Source organism: Felis catus, chromosome D2 (assembly GCF_018350175.1).
Source record: "Felis catus isolate Fca126 chromosome D2, F.catus_Fca126_mat1.0, whole genome shotgun sequence".
Lineage (NCBI taxonomy): Eukaryota > Metazoa > Chordata > Mammalia > Carnivora > Felidae > Felis > Felis catus.
In genome coordinates, this window is record NC_058378.1 from 22,695,167 (window position 1) to 22,717,209 (window position 22,043).

The following is a 22,043-nucleotide window of genomic DNA, read 5'->3' on the forward strand; positions in this document are numbered from 1 at the left end:
GCCATCTGAACTCAGCTCAGGGTGGCCTGTCAGCATGGGGAATTCTGGTCTCCAGCCACTGTACCAACAACTGTGGGATGCTCGTTTGCACTTCTGAAATAGCCAGAGTCCTCCAGACCTTTGCTGTCCAGTATGGTAACTACCGGCCACATGAGACAAGTTCAACTTAAATTAAAATTAACTAAAATTAAAAATTCACACCCTCAGTCACACTGAAGTGCTCAATAGCCACATGTATATTGGGCAAAACAGATGCAGAACATTTCCATCCCTGCAGAAAGTTCTATCGGATAGTTCTGCTCTGGAGAATCCAGCGCTTTCATAGAATCCTCTAGACTCTCTGCTATCTTCCTGTTTCACAGTTTCTCCACTCCTATCACTCCAATTCTCAACAGTCTCTGACAGTGGAGGGACTGAGTATCAGAGGAATGGATCCATATGGGGAATTAAAAATTTGAATGCCTATGTCTGTCTCAACACCTGAAGATGGGTGACATCTTTATTGCTCAGCTTCTTAGAGTCTAAAGACTGGGGAGACCTTCGCCCAGAGGTAACAAAAATATGGTTGGGAGAGCCACTTAAGCCTGGGAGCTGCATCCAAGGCTTGGAAGCTGAATTGGAATAGTGGCTCTGAGACTGAACTGTCTTTGCCTCTGTTTGGGGCCATCACCTGCATTTGGGATTGACCTGTGTGGGCACAATCTAGGCTCCCATTTCTAGCTCCTTGATGTCAAGGTGCTTTTTTCATCTCTAGCCACTGAATCTATTCTTCTAGTCCAATAAACTGTCTTAATCATGCTTACCTTCTCTTCTGGCTCTACGTACGTCTTAGTCAACATGCCTCTATCTGGTCAATACGAGATCTATGTTTGAATGGTTTCTTTGGCACAATCTTCCTTGGCTGGACTGACAAAGAACTATTTGGGACTAAATTTTCCAAAGAAGTCATTGGACTTTTTAATTTCAAGTTAATAGCAACATTTCTTGACATTCCTTTAACATGTAGGTTTGCAAAGCATTTTCACGCCACAAACTGATTTCAAAAAAAAAAAAACATGTTCTAAACACTCTGTACTAACCAAACACTATAAATGATTAAGGGAATTTTCTTAGGAAGCTCTATATTAATCATAATAGTAATGATAGCATTTAATAACAAAAGGAAAGATGCACAGAAGTCTGTCGTTTACCCGAGAAGCTCTCTTTGATTCAGTTCCTTTCACGGAGAAGTCAGTCCCATGTTTTCATCACCATACTTAACATTTAAGCAGAAATGGCATTATTTTAAGATTAATCACAAACCTTCTTCAGCATATCTGGCTCCAAATTGGTTTTGACTATTTAAAAAAAAAATCAGTTCATCCTCAAAGGATAAATACTTGTAAAAACTGGATAGTCAAATGGATCAGAATCTCTACCTCTGAAAAAAGGAACTGCTTCCTGCAGCCTACTAGAGTTAGCATTTAAAAAATAAGTACACTCTGGGTGTACTGGTTAAAAATAGTTTTTAAAAAGTCAAATAGCAATGCTTCAACAATCTCTTTCTTTCTTTCCAGTGGGGGAAGAAGCAAGGCAAGGAGGACTTTGATCTCCTGGTAGAAACCTGGAGTCCAGAGGAATACATTTTCTTTTCTAAACACACTGCCAGAAAGTCAAGTGCAGATAAGACCAGTTAGTTTGTTCCGACATTCATTTTCATTCACTTAATGATTCAACAGGTATTTACTGGGAAGCTAATATGCTCAGGCACTTTTCCGCATGAGGGGGACAGGCAGGCCAATGTATGAAACTGGCACTATTTCTGCTTTCACGATTAACAGGCATCAGCTAACGTAGTGACAAACACCCAGATTGCTAACTGACACCTGCAGTGAATGAAGCTGAAGGTTTACATTTAAAAAAAAAGGTATGTGAATATATATATCCTATTTAGACCTGTTTCAGCTTACCAGCTGAACAAATCCAGAAATGACACATAGATTTTGAGAAGTGAAGCCAAGTCCCCCTTTTTTCTTTCTCCCAAAATGCTCTTGACAATGTCAGAACATTTTCTAAAATAGCTTAAAAAAAAAAACACTTACATAATGCTTACTAGGTGCCAGACACTGTTCTGAGAACTTTATATATATATCTTAACTCCTTAATCTTCGTAACAAGTCTACAGTAGAATAACATGGTCCCCATTCCAAAGAGAGAGAAAGCAGAGACACAGTGGTTAAGTGTGAAGTCATCTAGCCAGGAAATGGTGGAGTCAGGATCTGAGCCCGAGAAATCTGGCTCTGTAGCCTATGTTCTTAGCCACTGCCTCCTACTGCCTCTTTCTTAGAGACTGTGTCTGAGCACACATTATGGGGATAATATGGACACAATAGTTTTATTTCAAATTCCATGGTCCACAAATGAGGCAGAGTGCATAGAGCGTCGGTCTCAAGAGCAGGGATCATGCGTTACTCATCTTGATAACTGCATCACCCAACAGGGCCTAGCACAAAGTAGGTGCTTAAGAAAATATTTGTGGAATTGAATTGGGCTGTCTGATACATCTGATCAATTCCCACCACCCTGAACAAGACAGTCTTATGTTGGGTGATACAAAATTAATTTTTATTCCCTGGAAACGTTATTTTTGTTTAAGTGTAATTTTGACAAGCCCGACAGTCAGACGCTGCATGGCCCCCAGTCATCGGCCTTACCTGCAAGTGCAACCAAGTGTGGCAGGCAAAATCTGTTTGCCAAGGCAATTAATTCCAGTGGGTCCAGGTCCAAGTTAGGTGACAACTGCTTGGTATAAAGATAATCCAATACCGCTTGCATTGACATCTTGTTTATGTTCGGGAGATACACCTGAAACGTTATTTAAAAAGCTAAGTTCTGCTGAAGAAAGCAGTGGGTGCATTTTCAGGCTACACTGCTTATAAATATCCCAACTGCACGATTTGATATTGGCAAGTCTGGGACACTTGCTTTGAGGCTGTGTATAGAAGTCATTCACTATTTACTGCTTTACACATAACAGTGTGATTTGTAGATGACAAAAGAGTGGGGCTGCCTGACAAAGCCTGATTTGGAATTTTTAAATGGCTATTTGGACTTATAAATCAGACAAATGGGCTGTAAATGTATGATGACATTATGGGCTCTCTTTGCCAAGTACCTTATAATACTCTATTGTGGGGAAAGAAATCTCCTAGCGACATGACAGGTGTTGGGGGGAGCTGCAAACCACACTGTTGCTGACACACGATAGAGCCCAGCTCTCTAAGATGTCAAAACAGAGGATGAGGAACCACCTAGTTGCCACAGTGACTGGCTCGATTCCAACGTTCTATCGATAGCGGCTAACACAATATACACACTTCATTGTTTTTCCTATGACACGACCGCATAGATTCAAAATTATCGGAACATTATCAGGTATCAGTAGATTCAGAGAACCCAGAGAAATCCTTACCTGGGACATCTGGGGAATAGTTGGTTGGGCATCTTCTTTGTAGGATTTACCTAATCTGTCTCCTGAGTACCTGTAGTTGTTGCTAATATTAATATATGCTGGAGTTCACTAGAGAACCAAGGCATGGATCAATGAGGATGCACACTGCTGGGCAGCATAGAGACTCTAAGTAACTCTACAAGACGGACCCCGGCACAGTACAGAACAGTACCATTGGTATTAGCTACTGGAATGATAATGATAAAAATTGAAGGCTTCTTATACACAAGGTACTGTGATCTACTCTGATCCTTATATCCTCCCCAGGAAGAAGAGACTATTATTTTTGCCATTTTACAGGTATGGAAATTGAGGTTCAGGGAGGTTAAGTCCCAAATCCAAGGTCACAGAGCTAGTCAGTGTCTGGGATTTGAACTTAGGGAGCATAATTCTAAGGTCTGTGGTCAGAGCCACTGTGCAGTACAAGAAACCCTTCATGGCAAGGAAGCAAAGGTTTGTTTGGCTCACAGTATAATAAAGTACTGTATTTCACTAACAGTTTTTAAGAATCAGATTTTAAGTTGAGAAGGATAAACAGTTATAAACTTCTGATTTCTGGTGCTTAGCAAACCTCTATATACCACAGAAAGATGATTACATCTCTATTATACATCTAACCTCTCCCTCCTTCTCTCTCTCTCCACAATCTACATGGGTCTCATGGTCAATGCATTCTAGTGTTGTGGTTCCAGAATCATTTAAGCTATCTCAGCCTTCTATGTCATTCTCCTGCATGGCCACCAGCCACCTCAGACAGGGACTGTTCTTTCAGACAGAGCTTTCTCTTTATGTATCAGAGGGAAGGCCCAAAGAACTTCCCAGAAATAGTAAGAAAATTCCACACACACCCCCTTTCAGACATAGTCAATGAAAACAATTATGATTTGGTAAATAAGCTGTATGGGTTACTACCATCAAGGATTTGACAAAGGTCTTCATTTCAAGTTTCTAGGCAACCTCTACAGTAGATAGAACCTGGCAAGTAGACACTGTTACTGGTGTGATTTTAAAATAAAGAAGCTGTTGTATTGTAATTAATTCCTATTCCAGTGAATCTAATATCAGTTGTACCTATGCATATGCTTACATACATATACGTTTATGTACACATGCATTCATCTTATGCAGATTGTGTTTGGATTAGTACAATTTTATACATAATTGAAGGTTAAGTTGTGAAACTTTAAAATTTGGACCATTTTGGTAGTGAAGGTATGTACATTTTACAAACTCCTAAGTGTGATAAAGTGTTAGTGATCATAAATATAAAAAGTCGCAGAGCTTTCTGTGAAAACCTGCTCTCTCAGCTACGGGGAGGTCTGCTGTTTTGAAAACAACGTCTTAGATGCCAGGGCAAGAGGCTGGGAAAGGCCTGGGGGTTTGTCACTAAAATGAATGTGACCTTTGACTAATCATTCTCCCTCTCTGACCCTCGGTTTCCTCATCTGTTACATGGGAGAGATTTGGAAGAGGTGATAACCTTCAGCTTTTTCTTCTTCACGGAGACTCTGGATTTGGAAGATATTCATATTACCTTAGCATTTTTTGTTAAGACTGTGTTCTAAGTCATGACAAAATGAATATCCTAAGTGAAAAGAAATTATTTCTAGCAACAAGAGATGACAGATTCCTGTAAGCAGCCTTGCCCCAATACTTTCAATGTCTTTGGAGTGTTCTGACATTTGATTAAAAAAATTTTTTTAACGTTTATTTATTTTTGAGACTGAGAGAGAGAGAGAGAGAGAGAGAGAGAGAGAGAGATTGTAAGTGGGGGAGGGGCAGAGTGAGAATGACACAGAGAATCCACAGCAGGCTCCAGGCTCCAAGCTGTCAGCACAGAGCCCGATGCAGGGCTTGAACTTACAAGCCTCAAGATCATGACCTGAGCCGAAGTTGGAAGCTCAACCAACTGAGCCCCCCAGCTGCCCCTGGAGTGTTCTGACATTTATCATCATCTGTGGCTTGCTTTTTCCTTCTTGTGTAACATAAGGCAAACAATTTTTTGAAGTGATGGCTTTTTTTGGGCAAATAATGTTAAGGACCGTTAGAGCAAATGAAAACAAACGAAAAACACGTTTAGAACACACACCATTCTCATGTTTCTTTTTTTTTAAGCCCGTTTCTGTCATTTCAACATTTATGTTTAACTGCATAACAATGGAGAGACTACTTTATAGAACTTTAAAAACAATATATATGAAGCTATATAAGAAATGGAATTAAGAATTTTGCATCCTACCTGCTGGACATAGCTTAGAAGAAATAAGAGTCAGCAAAGAGACTCTAATGCTATCCTAAACTACGTCTCTTATTCCAGTTTCGTTGGTTTAAAATTTTAATTGCAAAGATCAGCTCAGACTATTAGGCTTATAATTAGAGACAGTCTCACAGAGGATGAGAAAGTTTTCCAGATTCAGAGCATTGCTTACTACAATTCAGGCATGCATTTTTAATGAACCACTTGCTGAGCACCTCTGGGGAGAGAATTATGCTTACTGCTACATTAAAAGTAATGAGAAAAATAGAAGTAAAATACAATGTCTTCTTAAATATTAAATGACAAAAAAACGTTAAAGTAACATCAATGGGTATATCTTATTCTTTTCTGGATATGTATGAGAATTCTGTTAATGCCAAAAAGAAAGAAAGACTGAATTTTGAGGTTCGGGAAGTCAGGTTTTCACCGGACAATAAAGAGTTAAAAGGTGGCCTACAAAGGACAGATCCCAAGTCATGGAATATTTACTGAGCATTTAACTGATGTTCCTCCCTCCCCGTGACCCGTCCACCACACTTGGCTGGTTTAGGAAGTGTGGAACTGGGGTTTTTTTAACTTGGGGCTTTCAGGGGACAAAGACTTTCAATTACTCATGGAAAGAATTTAACAAGGATCCTCCAGGACAATGGTCACCAACATTTCTTGAGCTTTCATATGTTCCAAGCACCAAATTCCATGTTTTACACATGAACTCTCATGACTTATCTGCCCTCTGAAGAAGGTTCTCTTGTTATCCCCATATTAAAGATGAGGACACAGGTTTGGAGGGGGCCGGTCGCTTTCCCAAGGTCAAACGGAGACTAGAGTTCAAACTATATAACCATTATAGTCTACTCTGGAAATCAAGAGAAGGGGCAGATGAGGGCACACATGTCAACAGCTCATGGCATTCCTGATTCACTGGCTAAAGGAATTTGGCACAGACCTCCTGTTGCTTGGGTCCATGGTCTCTGTCTTCTAAGCTGGGTAGAAGCCATCCATACCTATTAGCCTCAGCTATCGTTCTAAGTGGCAAATGACCTAGTCTTTCTAAGAGGTAGTGCTAAACAGGTGGCCCCCTCCAAGAGAGGCTGTTAACCATAGACGAGTGCATTCATGTTCACTGCCAAGTTTTTGTTTTGGTCACCTCTCCTGCCCATTTTAATCTGGAGACGATTACAGTCCATTCTGGGAAGGGATAAAGGGGATTAGCATTTGTGAGGTCAGCTCTGACAGTGTCTCTTTGTGCCTGGGTTCCTGACCTTGATCAAGTTCTCTGCTGGGTCAGTAGCAGGTGCTCTGCCACACAATCAGCACACATTTCAGTAAGCTGGACACATAAGGGAAGCAAGCCTCCGGGCTCCTCATCTCTGGAGATTACTGGAGCCGGTGAAGTGCCATTCGGATGAAGGCTTATTAATCGGTGGCTTCCCCAAATTTTCTTGGAAGTGAGAGTGAAAGAATATGAACACGACCGACATCAAAATAACACTAATGGCAGCGACCATTTACTTAATGCTCATGAGGATCTGCGAGTGTTGACTTTTGCACTTCACCACCACACTGTGGCTATTATCCTGCTTTCCAGAGAGGGAGGATGCCCAGGGCCACACAGCTTATACGTGGAGGAGCTGAGATTCAAGCCCTGTGCCCTTCACTGGGCGGCCTCTACCACGCTGGCGTAGTTTCAGTGACATGGCTCGGAAACATCTTTGGTGGCACAGGAAAGACTTCACTACTCACAGCTGCAGACCTCCGGGCTTATAAAGGCCGGCAGACAGCTAGCGAGGTCATCAGAACAATCCTAACATTTCTCCTCCCCCCACAGCAGACAGCCTTTTGCTGGGAGTTGGTTTAGGAGCAGCTGCAGTTTGTTCTGAAAGCGGGAGGTGGCCTAGTGACCTCCTCTGCCCCAGCCATCCCTGCTTGTGAGGCCGTGACTCTGCTTCCCTACTTGGGGATGCAAATGCAGGCTCCCGGGTCACTGTGGGAGTGCTCAGATTTCTGGTGTGAGTGCCCCTTTCGAGAAGTTAGCTCTTGTTTTCTCTATTTCTTTTAAAAGTGTGGAGAGATGCTGAGATCAGCAAAGCGAGCCTCTTAGGACAATAAACTTGATGGGGTGTCCCCCTTTAAAAAAAGATGGTTAAAAAATACTTTCAGAACTCAACAAAAATGCTTGCTCTTCTAGACTAAAGTTAGAAGTGCTTGAATGGAATTTTTCTTTCTTTTCCAACAGGGTTTGTAAAAAGATGAACACAGAATGGTTTCAAGATACTGCTTACTCTGCTCTAAGAATATCTTTTATTCGGAGATAGGGCCAGCGTCTGAGAAGTGACTCAGTGGCTTCCACTAGACCTAAGCATTGACAGCAGTGTGTTCAGAGGAATGACCATTTGCTCCATTACTGTCTTCCTCCAGTTAACAAAGGCTTGGAGAAGACGAGTCGGGGCAGTGCCTCGGGGGATGCTGTAGCTCAAGGAGATGTCGAGGGGTGCCATCCAGTGCACCCCTCATGGTGCAGATGAGAAGGCAGGGGCACAAGGATGTGGCTTCTCAAGGGCCGTCGTCTGGTTGGGGGCTCAGCTGAGCCCAGGATGCGGGTAAGCGAAGAAACTTTTCACCACCCCGAACTTCTGGAAGACAGACTGCCCCAATTGCATGTGAGTTCGATAGTGTCTTGCTTGGTGACATTTGAAAAAAGTATAGCTGATCATGTTTTACAAATGACAGCAGTGACCATAAAAGGGTGATGCGCAGGTACCACTCAGGTGCTCACACACCATGAGTGAACAGCGGACCATGGCTCCCCATAACAGCAAAATTAAGAAGAGGGTGACCTCCATGGAAGCAGTTGAAGAGCTGAAGTCGTCTGGTTAACCAAACACACACACAGTCATAAAGATACTACTTAGGCTTCTCGGAAGGCACATACCTCACTGTTGGCGCTTTCCACAAACGAGCCCCCAAACATGGCAGCCATCCACTTGCAGCTACAGATCAGCAACGGTTTGTGCGCACTGATGGCTCCATCATCCAACCTGAACGTCACATCTGCCCAAAGATTGAAGAAACATAACCATGAGCCAGCTTTGCTGAGAGTTCAACCCACAGTCACCAACCTGCCTAACTCTCTTTTCTGTGTCTCTACTTAGTGATTTGGTATCAACCACTACACCCAGATCCCTCTATGTCATCCAAGGATTGAGGAGTAAGTATATAAGATGACACATGAGATCATGATACAAATTCTCTGAACCACATGGTAACATAAAGGAGAGGAATAGTTTTTCTCCCTTACTATGAAAAATTTCAAACATACGGAACAGTGGAAGAAACAGTACAATGATAACTCATTTATCACACTGTTAACATTTTGCCATGTTTGCTTTAACTATGGGTAAATGAGTATATGTGTGTGTGTATATGTAGTGAATATGTGTGTATGTGTATATATACGTGTGTAAACATTTTTTAAATATTTATATTTATTTTTGAGACAGAGAGAGACAGAGCCTGAGTGTGGGAGGGGCAAAGAGAGAGAGAGACACACAGAATCTGAAGCAGGCTCCAGGCTCTGAGCTGTCAGCACAGAGCCCAATGCGGCACTTGAACTCATCAACTGTGAGATCATGACCTGAGCGGAAGTCAGACACTTAACCAACTGAGCCACCCAGGTGCCCCTATGTGTGTAGACATTTTTAACAGCATGACACTTCTAACTACTTTATCAAGAGTTTTCTAAAATAAGAATATACTTCTAGATAATCATATCATTATTACTCCTAAGAAAATTAGTAATATCATCGTCTAGTTCATACTCAAAATTTTCCAATTATCTCTAAATTGTATTTATAGGTTTTTTTTTTTTAAAGACAATCCAGTTGAAGTTCCATGTTGTATTTGGTCATTATGCCTTTGCATTAAGGGGAGGGCGATTCAATCCATTTCACTTAAGGTCCATTGTTTACTGCAGGTTTGTAACATTTCTTTTCATGATTGTTTCTATTTCATGATGGTCACTGTTTCAAGTAAATATTATTCATAAGTTTTAAAATTAATGAACAGACTCAGTAATCAATTACTGAATGTATAGTACTAAATATGTACTACCAAGGCATTATGAAAGATAAAGACAAAATGGAAGTATCCATGTAAATAAAAGTCAGGAAGTCAAATTTTAACAATGAAATACACACACACTCACACACACAGAAGGCTATTTCAGAATTTAGTAGAAACAAACAAGCAATTATGTGAGGACACTGTGGTCAGCATACAGCATAGTTATCAAGGATAAAGAAGAGGCAAGAGAAATAGACAAGTGTAGGGTGGTAGAGTGCGAGAAAGGATAGGGAGGGGAAAATGGACGGATGAGGCACCCTTGATACGAAGGCAGAGGGTTGCCAAAATCACCTCAAGGATTTCAAGGCCAAAAGGTCAGTGGAGAGCAGATGTGGTCAGGGAAGGGAGCCTGAAGGAGCTGAACATCAAGCTGACTTGCTCTGGCTCTGGTGCAGGCTCAGGAGGAATGTGACCTAACTGAGAAGCACCGCCGTGAGGGTACTTTAGAGGGCAGCTTGCGTGCAAATCCTGGCTCTACCATTTACTACTCTACAACCTGCAGGCAATATGCCTAACCTCCCTGTCAATTTCCCCATCTTCAAAATGGAATAGTATTTGGCCCATTAGTCTGATAAGAATTAAATAGATGGATACATGCAAACTAGAAGGTTACATAAAAAAATAAGCATGGACACATGTTAGTGCTGGTTACTCTCTTGCCTATTTGGGAACAGCTAATGTTTGATAAATCACAACCAAAGGGATCGATGACTTTACCGTTGGACCCCTCACCTGAGAACGACCCTTTGCTGAGGCACTCTTTTATCCGATTGGCCTTCCTGACATGAAATGCTTTTGTAATCTCCTGGTTCATGAAGGCTTCCTTGTTCATGATGTTTTCCACCATCATCCTCAAATCAAACATCTCCAGAACCTCTGCGATCTGAGCCAGGCCCACCAAGTCCTTTTCCTTTTCATCCAGTTGTCCCGTATAAAGAAACTGGAGCAGGGTCCGGAAAGGGCCTGGCTGGACGGAGGAGTCCATCCTGACCACAGTGACAGGGCCCACGCGCTTTGAAACGGGATTGGCTTGCATTTCCTTGTGCATGCCAAGGAACCCCTTGCTCCAGCCTGATAAGGTCTGTGTCTCCGGAGTCGAGCTCTCGCCTTCCAGAGCCAGACTCTCCTGCTGGGACAGGTTCTGGCTCGAGGCCTTCCACTGATTGGCCTGAGGTGTCCTTGGCGTTCCTTCCTCCCGCTCCTCGTCTGGGTCAAGGCTCAATGCCCGCCCCTGGCAATCCCTGCTCTGCTTCTCTTTCTCACCAGCTCCTTCGCTCCAATTTGGGGTTTCTTCACATTCCATTAAAAAAAGATCATAAAATTTGGAAGAGGAGGTAGCGAGGTAAATTCGATGTGCAAAGATGTGCTCTTGGTCCTGAAGGATGAACAGGACGTCGGCACACAGAGGATTGTCCAGTAAACAGGCAGCTTCGCTTGTCCCCATAGAGGGACATTCTGGAACCTTGATGACCGGCGGAGGGGCTTTTGGAGGTAGGAATGGTGCCTGAAGTAAAGGCTTCTGGACTTTCTTTAGGTGGGATTTCCAGAACTGCAGGTGTCGGCGGGAAATCAGCGCTGCTCGGATCGCATTGTCAAACACGTCCTTGATTCCGAACTGGTCAAACACGCTTGTCTCATAGTACGGTATGCCCAGCTCCTTTGCAACCTCTCGGCCTTTCTCTGGGGGCAGAATATCCCCTCTCTTTATGGGCCTAAAATGGAGTATTTAAAAAAAAATATAATCAGCCTTATTTTAGGGGGAAAAAAAAGGTAACAAGGGCCTATCAAAGCACCTAATAGAATTGTACCTTTAAAGTCCTTATTCAGACTTTTAATAAGGCTCTTGAAAAATCGATCTACCTCAAGCTTTCCAAATATAAAGGACTCAGGCCTGCAGGGGAAGAAATGCTTTCAGGAGTAACTATAATAACTGAAGTAATGGCCATTTGCTTGCTATTTGATCCTGGGCAAGTTACTTAACCTTCTTAAGCCTTGGTTCTCCCAACTGTAAAATAGGAATAAGAATAATAAACACCTACATCTTAAAGGACTACTGAGAAGTTGAAATGAGATCATATGCTTAGCACGGTGCCTGGTCCACAGGGAGTGCCTGACAAATATTAGCTGTTACAATGATCACAACTGTGACGTCTGCACCTTCATCACCACGTTATGCTTACATTTTGCTTGATAACTTTACAGTGAATCCATATACCTTTTCTCACTTGAGCCTCACAAAAACCCTAGGGGTGTTATTCGCATGCCACCTCGTGAAGAAACCGAGGCAGAGAGTCTAAAGGGTTTGCTTCAGGTCACATTCGCAAGTTGAAGAGAGACCCCTGCCCAGCAGTTAAGAGTCTAGAAGCCCCTAGTCCTAGACCAGTTAAACGGTCCCCATCCAATAGCCAATTAAGTCTCTTGCATCAGATCTGTGCTTCTCCTTTCATGCCTAACTGCTTCTCTTCTCTTCTGCCTCTGCAGTCACGCCCTCAGCCTCTTTCACTTGGACTACGGCATTAGCCTCTGCACTGTCTTTCTTCAGACTCTCCACATTTCAGCCCACAGTTTCCACTGCTGCACGAAACATCCTTACATCACACAAGCATGACTTCCAGCTGTAATTCTTTTTAAAAATTTCCTCTGGTTCCACACAGCCCTTCAGGCTGGCACACAAGGCCCCTTTACATTCTAATCAAACCCAGGGAGGCCAGGCGGAATAGTGCTGTGACTATGGCATAGCATAGTAAAAGACAGGTTCCAGAACATAACTTTGTCGTTCCGTTCTTCACAAACACACACTTGATGCTGAGACACACTCTTAGGAATTGATCTTCCTAAATAAATATTTGGCTTCCAAAATTGAAGGCAATGTGTGTGAAAGGCACTGGTCTTAGGAGAAATACGGTAATACTGGTTACAGTTTGGATCTGAAGCCCTGGCCAGAGCACAAGGAAAAAAGGCAGGGTGTTGCAAAGGCAGAGGGAAGTGCAGGGAATAAGACTTAACTTCAAAGTTTGCTTCTCTGGGCTTTTTGTGCTCCTTCTTCCTGGGACTGACTTGGAAATCACTAACTGGCAAACTCTTCAAGACTGCGCTCAAATACCAGCTCCTTCATGGGATCGGGACTGTCCCCTCTGCTGTCCTCTAGTGCTCTGTAACTCTCCTCCTGTCCTCCACACGTCTATGGTTGTGAGGCCTGATTATCACAGCATATTCTTTTACACAGAAAGTTCTGGATGCCAGGGGCAGTATCTCTTTCACTGTGAGTCCCCTTTCCCTCTATGTGGCTTCTAACATTCAATTCCTAGTCCATGCATTTAATAGAGGGACTGTGAAAACGACATGAAACATTTTCAGAAAATTTATCCAAAATGCAACAAGAACATCCGAAATTGTCTAAAGAAAATACTATTTGCTTTTGCTGTGAGAGTGTAAAAAGCTGTGTCTGTACAAAATTGCAACAAGCCTATCAGGCAAACATTGAAGGAAGGTATTAATATCAACACTTTTGGGAAAGCTATGCTCTCTGGCAAAAAATGTAAACATAAAATATATATAAAGCTATTTTTTTATGACAGGAAAATGGAAGGGACATGGGCTTTAAAAAACTCTTACTTCCCCCTAATATTGGTATTCACATTTTATACAAGTAAAACAAATCCCCCCTCAGTTTGATTTTTAAAGTTGTGACATTTTAAAAAACATCTACTAGATGGAGCACCACTAGGGTGGCTCAGTCGGTTAAGCGTCCAACATCTGTGCAGGTCATGATCTCACGGTTCGTGGATTTGAGCCCTGCATTGGGCGCCGCGCTGACAGCTCTGAGCTTCAGATTCTGTGTCTCCCTTTCTCTCTGCCCCTCCCTCACTCATGCTCTGTCTCTGTCTCTCTCTCAAAAAATAAATAAACATTAAAAAAAATTTAAAAACAATTACTAGTAACATTTAAATACCAGTGTTCCTGTTTTGCAACTATAGGTCCATATGATGTTTTAAAACTAGACACCACCATTTTGGGACTGAAATATTCTCAGAGGTTGGATTGGGGAAAACGAGAAGGTTAAAAACACTTGGATATGTGTATTTGCATGAACCTGATGTTCTGGGGGGCCAAGAACTGGGACTAGTCAATCTGAATATTCATTAACTTTATTAAACTAATCATAGTTTCAAGAATGACATTACTATGAGTAGCTGCTATTTTGTTTAGTATTTTGCAAATTTCAAGGCACTTAAAAATTTTTTTTAAATGTTTACTTATTTTTGAGAGACAGAGACAGAGACAGAGTGTGAGTGGGGGAGGGACAGAGACACATGGGGACACAGAATCCGAACTAGGCTCCAGGCTCTGAGCAGTCAGCACAGAGCCCAATGCAGGGCTGGAACGTGGGGCTCAAACTCGTGTAGCTGAAGTCAGACGCTTAACTGACTGAGCCACCCAGGTGCCTCAAGGCACTTAAAAAAAATTATTTATTTATTTTGAGAAAGCACACGTGGGAGGGGCAGAGAGGGAAAGAGAGAATCCCAATCAGGCTCTGCACAGACAGTGCAACTCAGGGCTTGAACTCATGAACCATGAGATCATGACCTTAGCCAAAACCAAGAGTAGGTCGGTTAACTGACTGAGACACCCAGGTGCCCCCAAGACACTTTTATTCACACCAGGTTGCAATTATAAAATTCATTTCCAGAACTGGCCAACCAGTTTACAAAAATGGGTTCCTCACCTAAGAGGGGACGGTGAGCACGAGAAGGGTCAGTATTAACAAACTAACTTAAAGCATATGGCTGATTGATGGGGCCCCAGAACCACCGAAGAGCATAACCCTAGGCTACAGGGACTTCTGTTACCTCTAAACTTTAATTTGGCCAGCACAGCAAAATACTGAGTCCCTTGGCTTACCTTGCTAAAGGGCGTCTGGCTCGATTAACAGCTTCAAGATCAGCATAGCGGAGATCTAGCTGGCAGCCAACTAGAACAACAGGTGTGCGAGGGCAAAAGTGCTTGATTTCTTGATACCACATGGTTTTCACATGATTTAGGGAATTGGGATTAGCAATCGAAAAACAGAGGACCACAACATCAGACCTAAAAGGAAATCACAAAAGAAGCTGTATTTCCATATAACTTTTTTTTTCTTTTATCATTATAGTTCCTCCCCTCCCCCATCCATCTAATGCCATATCATGTCACAAATAAAAAAAAAAAAAGGATAGTATAATACATCTCGGAGTCATGCAAACAGCCGGATAAGCCCCCACATCCCAGCACCAAACACAGCCCGAGTTCATTTTCATATTGCACTGCAGAACGCCTATGTATTAAAGTTTCCAAAGATGTTCTTTTACAATACAAATGACTACCCAAATTTGATTCAGTCCTGGAGCCACAACATGCTGAACTATTTCTGTTAATCACAAGAAATAGTTTCAAGATAAAATAAAATAATAAGAACTACCTTTTACCAGTTTAAACAGAAAGGTGATGATGACTCAACCCAATGAGATAAAGCAAACAGTTTAAACATTACTGAAAACATAACAGGTATTTGCTGTACAGGGTCAGCAAATACACAGAAGGATTTCTGCCCTTCTTCCCACTTAAGCACACATGTAGAGAGCACAACCACTTATCTGTTTCTGAAAAGAAAATGTCCTGAATTTGCAGGAATTTTGACTCTTTACTAGATATATGGCAAGAAGGTAGTATTTAACAGAAAACTAGCAATAGTTAGATGGATGGGTAATAAGAGAATGTTGGAAGCAGATTTCTCAAATGGTATATATGACACAGCAGGTAAACGGGGAAAAGAAAAAGTATTTTACAGTCAGTTTTGACATAAAGATCTTCTATTTTTACATAACAACTTACCATTTTAGAGGCCAAAGAACCGTTTCATAAAACGGTTGTTCAATTATGGTGTTTGACAGCTGCTAAAAGGTATCTTTAATAAGAATTATAAACCAATCATCTAGGTTAAAATATGCTGAATGGTGACTTTGAAAACATTGAGGCAAAAGAATATAAAGAACAGGAAAAATTATGCCCAAGGATTCAAGACTATCTTGCAGCTAAATTCAGAAATAAACTCTTACAATTTTATTAGATGTTAATTTATTGCCTTTATTGTTTATGTAATGAGAAGAATCAAGTCGATGAATCAAAACACCTTCTTTTTAAATCATTAATGAGCTTTTTCCCCCTACATATCAATGAAGACAAACAAATATATCCAGGCAACCATAAAATTTCTAAAAATAATCATTTGCAATGCAGAAAACTGCAGGGTGCTTACATTAAATGTAATTCACAAGTTGAGTCTTTAAATTTATACTCCAGGAAAACTGCATCAGACCATAGCAAGTAGAGGGGAAAATCCTGAGATTAAAATATTTACAAATTATAAAAGAGGACCTGGGACTCAAAGTAGATGAATGTATTAATCTGCAGGTTTAGAATGTCCTTGAAATAAAGATATTATCAGAGATTCATAGACACTGGAAAATATAATATGTGTAAAAATATGCATAAATATATAAATGAAAGGGAAGCCTGTCTTGTCGTCGGGATTCTGATTTAGTTAGTGGAATATTCTGTGCACAGCCTTACTTCTAATCAGCATAAATAACAGTACCCAGCAATGCTTTGAATTTTACATTTTTTAGGAGCTGAGTTTTCTATTATTCATAATCCTATTTGTATAGGATATCTGATACAGCTCTGCTATAAGCTTCATCCTGATCATAAAACAAAGCCACCGTGAATTTTGGCACAGTGAGATTAACATGGCAATATGTGAGGTTCAATACTGTAGAGGAAGAATTGAGGAATGTACCCAGCACCTAAATGTGGACTAGTATGTATATGCATAAAATTGTTCTAATTGGCGCCTATTTCCATATTGAAGCACATGGCTATAAAAGAAATATTCTCAGAGCTTAATTTATATGACAGACATGAAGCTAAATGTCAATTCTGTTATCTAATTTTATGATACAGCATGTGAGGTTTTGAAATCAGAGCTGGCTCGGTTGCCAAGGTTACGGTGATAACACTCAAGCCACTGAGCACACACGAGTTACTATTCGGTTGACCTGTAAACAAGTACAGACAGGACCTTGGGGGTTGGAAACAATGGAATCTCTTGATGATAATAGCATAATGCCGTCACCCAATACAGGTCCGGAGGGCCCGACTTCTAACTGTGTCGCAGCAATATCTCAATGCATGAAATGCTGTTGGATGGCTAGAAAAATAATTCCATGTTATGTAAATATTTTGCCTCAAAAGGATGATAGTTAAAGAGAAGAGGTTGTATTGAGCACAACACTACCTTAAAAGCTAAAATAACTTATTGAGTCAAAATTCTACTTGTATCCTTGGAATAAAGAAATTTTTTTCCTTTTTTTTTTTTTAATGCACAGTTAGGGGCTATGAGAATATATCTCCATTACTTTACACTCAAAGCACTTAAGAAATAAGATCATATTTTACCTACCAACTTGCTTCAACGTCTTTGGTTTAACTGTTGTTGATCTAAATATGAATGCAAGTTAAGAAAACATTCTATATAAATTGTAGGGGCCATTTTTCTGGCCTGCCCTAATAATGTAGTACCCTAACCCTGATTTTAACCAAAAGGCTGGGGAATCAGCGGATGTAGTGATACAGCTACAGAAAGATGCTGTTTTGACACATTGCTCCTTATTCTTTTCTAATTCTATATTCTTTTCTAATTCCTAATTCTTCACATAGCAGTATTCTCTGCTATATAAACACATATACAATCAAGTAACTATTTTGAGAACACCGCATATTCCCTGTAGATTTTTAGCCTCTTTTCTATCTAGTCAAGGAAGGCACAGGACCTGCAGCTAAGAATATCTCCCCCTTTAGGCAGAATTCCAAGGAACTAGAGCTATTAAATAACTTTTAATCAAAACATTCATTCCTGTGTGGAGACTGTTCAGTGTCTGACACAAGCTCGTGTTTAAAAATGCCATTCCTGTGGAAGATAAAAAGAAAAAGGCAGGTTCTAGCATCTCCACTTCCATGGCTCTGTTACATTTTTTTACTTTGAAGAGTTGAGTTTAAAAATAATTGGGAGGGGAATGTGTGATGAGGGCATTCTCACATATTATGCAGCAGGGTTAGCCTAGAAATGACCTCAGGGTTCCTATTTCAGCTGTAAAAAGAATCTGATAGGATTTAAATGGCGTCCTACAGCTATTTGGAGTAGAAAGCACAAGAATTTGAGAATTCTTTGCAGAAGCAAAGCACAGAGTAGACAAAACGCTAAACTCCAGCACTTGAATACTGAGAAGGGGTAGGAAGAGGTTTGGAATTTTTTGTTGTTGTTGTGGACCCCGCTAAGTGGCTTTATTAAAGAAAGCCAGGGTTACAAAGGACTTAAGCATGCAGGGTCTCAGTTGCTTGCCTACGGAATGTTTATTTTGGGGAGAAAAATGTAATTTCTTTTCCCTAAGGGGAAAATGTTACTGTAAAAGTTTCTCTAGGGTACTAACACATCAAATAATGCCCATGCAATGATGTTTTGATTAGTTAAGTAAAAAATAATCCAAAGTAAATCTGTGTGTGGAAATAATTGCGGATCTTGCTTCATACAGGGGTAGAGGGCAGCGGGGGGGGGGGGGGGTCACAGAAGGCCCAAGTCCTCCAAAAATGCTTGTGCTGATAAAGCCAACCTGAGTTGTACCAGTTTTTCTTCAGATATTAAACAAACAAGACAGCATATTTTTTTTTCAGTTATCTTTCAAGGAGAACACCGGCCAAAGATAGCATGTAAAAAATTGGCAAAGGTATTTGGATAACATAAGAAGTGTGTGCAAAGTTGGGACCAATCTTTATTGAAGGATGAAAGAAAAAAAAATCTGAACACAGTGCATCTTGCCCACATATCTTGGCCCAAGCTAGACTTGAAACAGCAAAGGCTGTACAAGTTCCCAAGGCCTGTCTTTGTAATATCTATAGTCAAATATAGCAAACGTGGTGGGAAAAGGTCAGAGAGGCAACCAGAAGCAATGCTGCTTTTCCAATCTGAAATACCAAATTCATCCTTTGAAGAAGTGGTTGAAGAAGGGTAGATAGTCACTATAAAAAAATGTGTTGTTAAGAATGGATTTTCCAAGTTCTTTCCTATCACACAAGTGCTCTTATCTTCTTGGTTTATCTTTCCTTTCCTAGTCCCATCCAGTCCACCACCACTGTCGGCTAGGGGGCTGCCTTTGCATTTTCTTATCTGGTTAAGTGAAGGAAAAATACCTAAATTATCCTTTATCTAAGAGCCCAACATCAGGCCAGTCTGACAGGCCATTGTGAACGTTTGTGGGTTCCATCTGGTCCTCCACATAGCTGTGAGCAGGATGGCCAAATGCCCTTCTCCAAAAGGCCAATTCCTTGCTGACGAACACTTGGTGACCAATAAGTATGTCGTTGTTAATATGCCCCTTAAAGTCTTTCATTCTGTGGTAGGACCCCACCTCTTTATATGTCAGTACTGCTTATTATTTCCTTTTCGAGTAGAAACTCCTATATCCTTTATATTGGTAGAGATCACAATCACATTTTAATGGCCTTCTTTCCTTTGCCAATGAGCACAGGTCTCCTTCTGGCAAAGGTTCACGCAGGAGTCCCTGACCTCCACCTTTGGGGCTTCAAGCTTCCTTCTCCCCCTACAACTTAGGTAGGTTCTTTACAGAAACATTTTTGAAACCATTCGAGTCAACAACACACCTTTCATGCATGTAGTCTGACAGCGCTATGCAAACAGATCAAAACAGCACAGAACAGCTGGGAGCATGGCAGAGAAAAGGAATGTGTAACACGTGGCTTTGGAGAATTTTAGTAGGGAAGCAGCCCGGTGTGTATGAGATGCAGGGGGAGTTGTCAGTGATCGGTGAACATAACCACCAGGAGATGAATGGCTCTGTAAGCTCATACTCATGGAAGATGGAGAGGTCTGTAGGGGAGCGCCTGGCAGGGGATCTGGGGAGAGCAGGGCAGGACCATGCAGTGCCCTGGATGTGAGCAGAGAAATCAAGTCAATACTTTACCAATAGCAGTGAGGCTTCTTAAGTACAGATGTTATGTGGGGAAAACTGTCAAAACACCCTGCAATATATCCAGATTTGGGAGTGATTAGCATGCGCAACTATTTCTTCTAAGCCCATAACTGCACGTTTAGTAGGAAGCAATACTTTAAACCAGTCTTTCCCCCACCCTCCAAAACTGAGTAGCCAAAGCAGTGCACGCTCTTAAGTGCAGGAAAGCCATATCAACATCCCACCAATGCCACCAAACCCTGAGACAGATAAAACTTGAGTCTTAAGAACGGTTGCTTCTTCTATCATGATACAAATATCACAGGGGGCATTGGCCTCTACCACAGAAGGTTGTGGGTTATCATCCAATAGAAAATGGCTATTTTTCACTCAATATACCATTTTCCATACTGAACAATCTAAGCTCCATTTAGTATATTCTTAAACCTCATACAATCATCAGAAAAAGTTGAAGGCATGGGAAATTGAGTGAAGCACAAGTAATTTATTAGAAGAAATCTTATTTAACTCCTGGTCAATGAGAACAGAAAGCATTGACATAAAGAAGGCTTGTTTAACAGGAGAAGGTGAAATTGTGGTAATAAATTCCTTCCCAACACCACCTCTCATTTTCATTCCTTTTTGGCTTTCCCTGAAGAGAAATGATGGAGGTACTTCCTTCCTGTACTGTTCATGTTTTCTCCTGAGAGGAAGACTAGCTGTAGATACAGGAAAGCCTCCATATCAGCCTGAATGCCAGATGGGAGGTCTCTGGGATTAAGCTCCTTAACTCTTTTGAAAGGAAACTATGTAAACCAGCAAGATCATTCCACCACACAAGAAAGTGTGAAGTGAAAGGGTAAAGAGACTTTACCCAGACCTCTCAGCAATCCTCTCTGAATTCATAAAGGTGAAAGGACTTGTCCCATGCCACTTATCCAATAGTAATACACAGTCATTCCTCTCAGCAATATTAACTGATAATGCACTATGTATCAGGTACTCTTCTAGACACTGAGGATACAGCAATTAGCTAAAAATACAAATCACTCATGCTTATCTTCATGCTCATATTCTAGTGGAGAACAAAGACAATAAGCAAGAAAAATATGTACACTAGGTGCTGTGTTAGGTAGTGCAAGTGCCAAACAGAAAATAAAGCAAGGAAGAGGGACAGAAATATTAGGGAACAGAAGATACTTTTGGAATGAGGTGACCAGGGAGGGCCTCACTGAGCAGCTGACATTTCAGTAAAGACCTGAGGAGGTGAGGGAGCTAACATGCTGCTATCTGCGGGGGAGAGCCCTGTGGAAAAGGAAACAGCTCATGCAAAGGCTCTGAGGAAGGTTGTCTCCCTTGGGTGAGGGGGGGAAATAGCAGGAGCTGAGCTCAGGAAGGCAATGCTGGACTGAGGTAGGGAGGGCCTCATGGGGTCTGGCTCTTACTTTGAATGAACTGGTGGACTGTTGGGATTTTTTAAGCAGAATAACATAATTTATGTTTGAACAGGAGAGCTGACCAAATGGTGGTGTTGGTGTTGGTGGTAGTGATGGTGGTGGTGGAGGGGGCGTGTCGGGGGAAAAGGCAGAAGGATGGAACCAGTGAAAAGGTAACAATCTCGAGAGAGGCGATTGGACTTTGGCCTGGGAGCAGTGCAGGTGGTGAGAGGTGGCCGCATTCCCTATATTTGTGCAGCGGGGAGCCAGCAGGGTTTGCTGACGGACCACGTGTGGGATATGCCCAAGAGGAGTCAAGGATGATGCTAGAGAGCTTGTGCTGAGTGATTCTGTATTCCCTGTTCCTGGTGCTGACATCTGTACTTTAGCATCTCTAACACTGAACTGTAATTATTATGTTGCTGTCTCCCTGCTGTACCCTGAGTTTCTTCTTCAGGGACTTTGTTCCATTCCTATTAGTTCCTCTTGCATGGTGTATATATAACACAGCATTTGTGACAAAAGAGGCTCCCAATGACTGTTTACCAAGTAAAATGGCCTTCTAGATATTGAAGGATAAAGGACGTAGATGCAAATACGTCTGCAGTCCTAAAGTCTAAAAGAAAGGAGTTCAGGCGTATAGTAAGTCAGTTATGGAATACGTTTTAATAAAGAAT

The 22,043-nt window shown here is 41.5% G+C and overlaps 1 protein-coding gene across 13 annotated transcripts in view; it reads right to left on the bottom strand.

Moving 5' to 3' along the window:
- The window catches only part of RHOBTB1 (Rho related BTB domain containing 1), a 123,514-nt gene that overhangs the window by 5,754 nt on the left and 95,717 nt on the right, over window positions 1–22,043 (bottom strand). For 10 of the 13 annotated variants that reach the window (XM_011287376.4, XM_023240475.2, XM_023240476.2 and 7 more), the window contains 4 exons: window positions 14,772–14,957; window positions 10,602–11,581; window positions 8,680–8,798; window positions 2,694–2,844 (listed from right to left, as the gene is read on the bottom strand). In XM_011287376.4, coding sequence (XP_011285678.1) covers window positions 2,694–2,844; window positions 8,680–8,798; window positions 10,602–11,581; window positions 14,772–14,957 — 1,436 coding nt within the window. The other 3 variants (XM_006937807.5, XR_006586942.1, XM_023240479.2) reach the window with 3 other exon arrangements.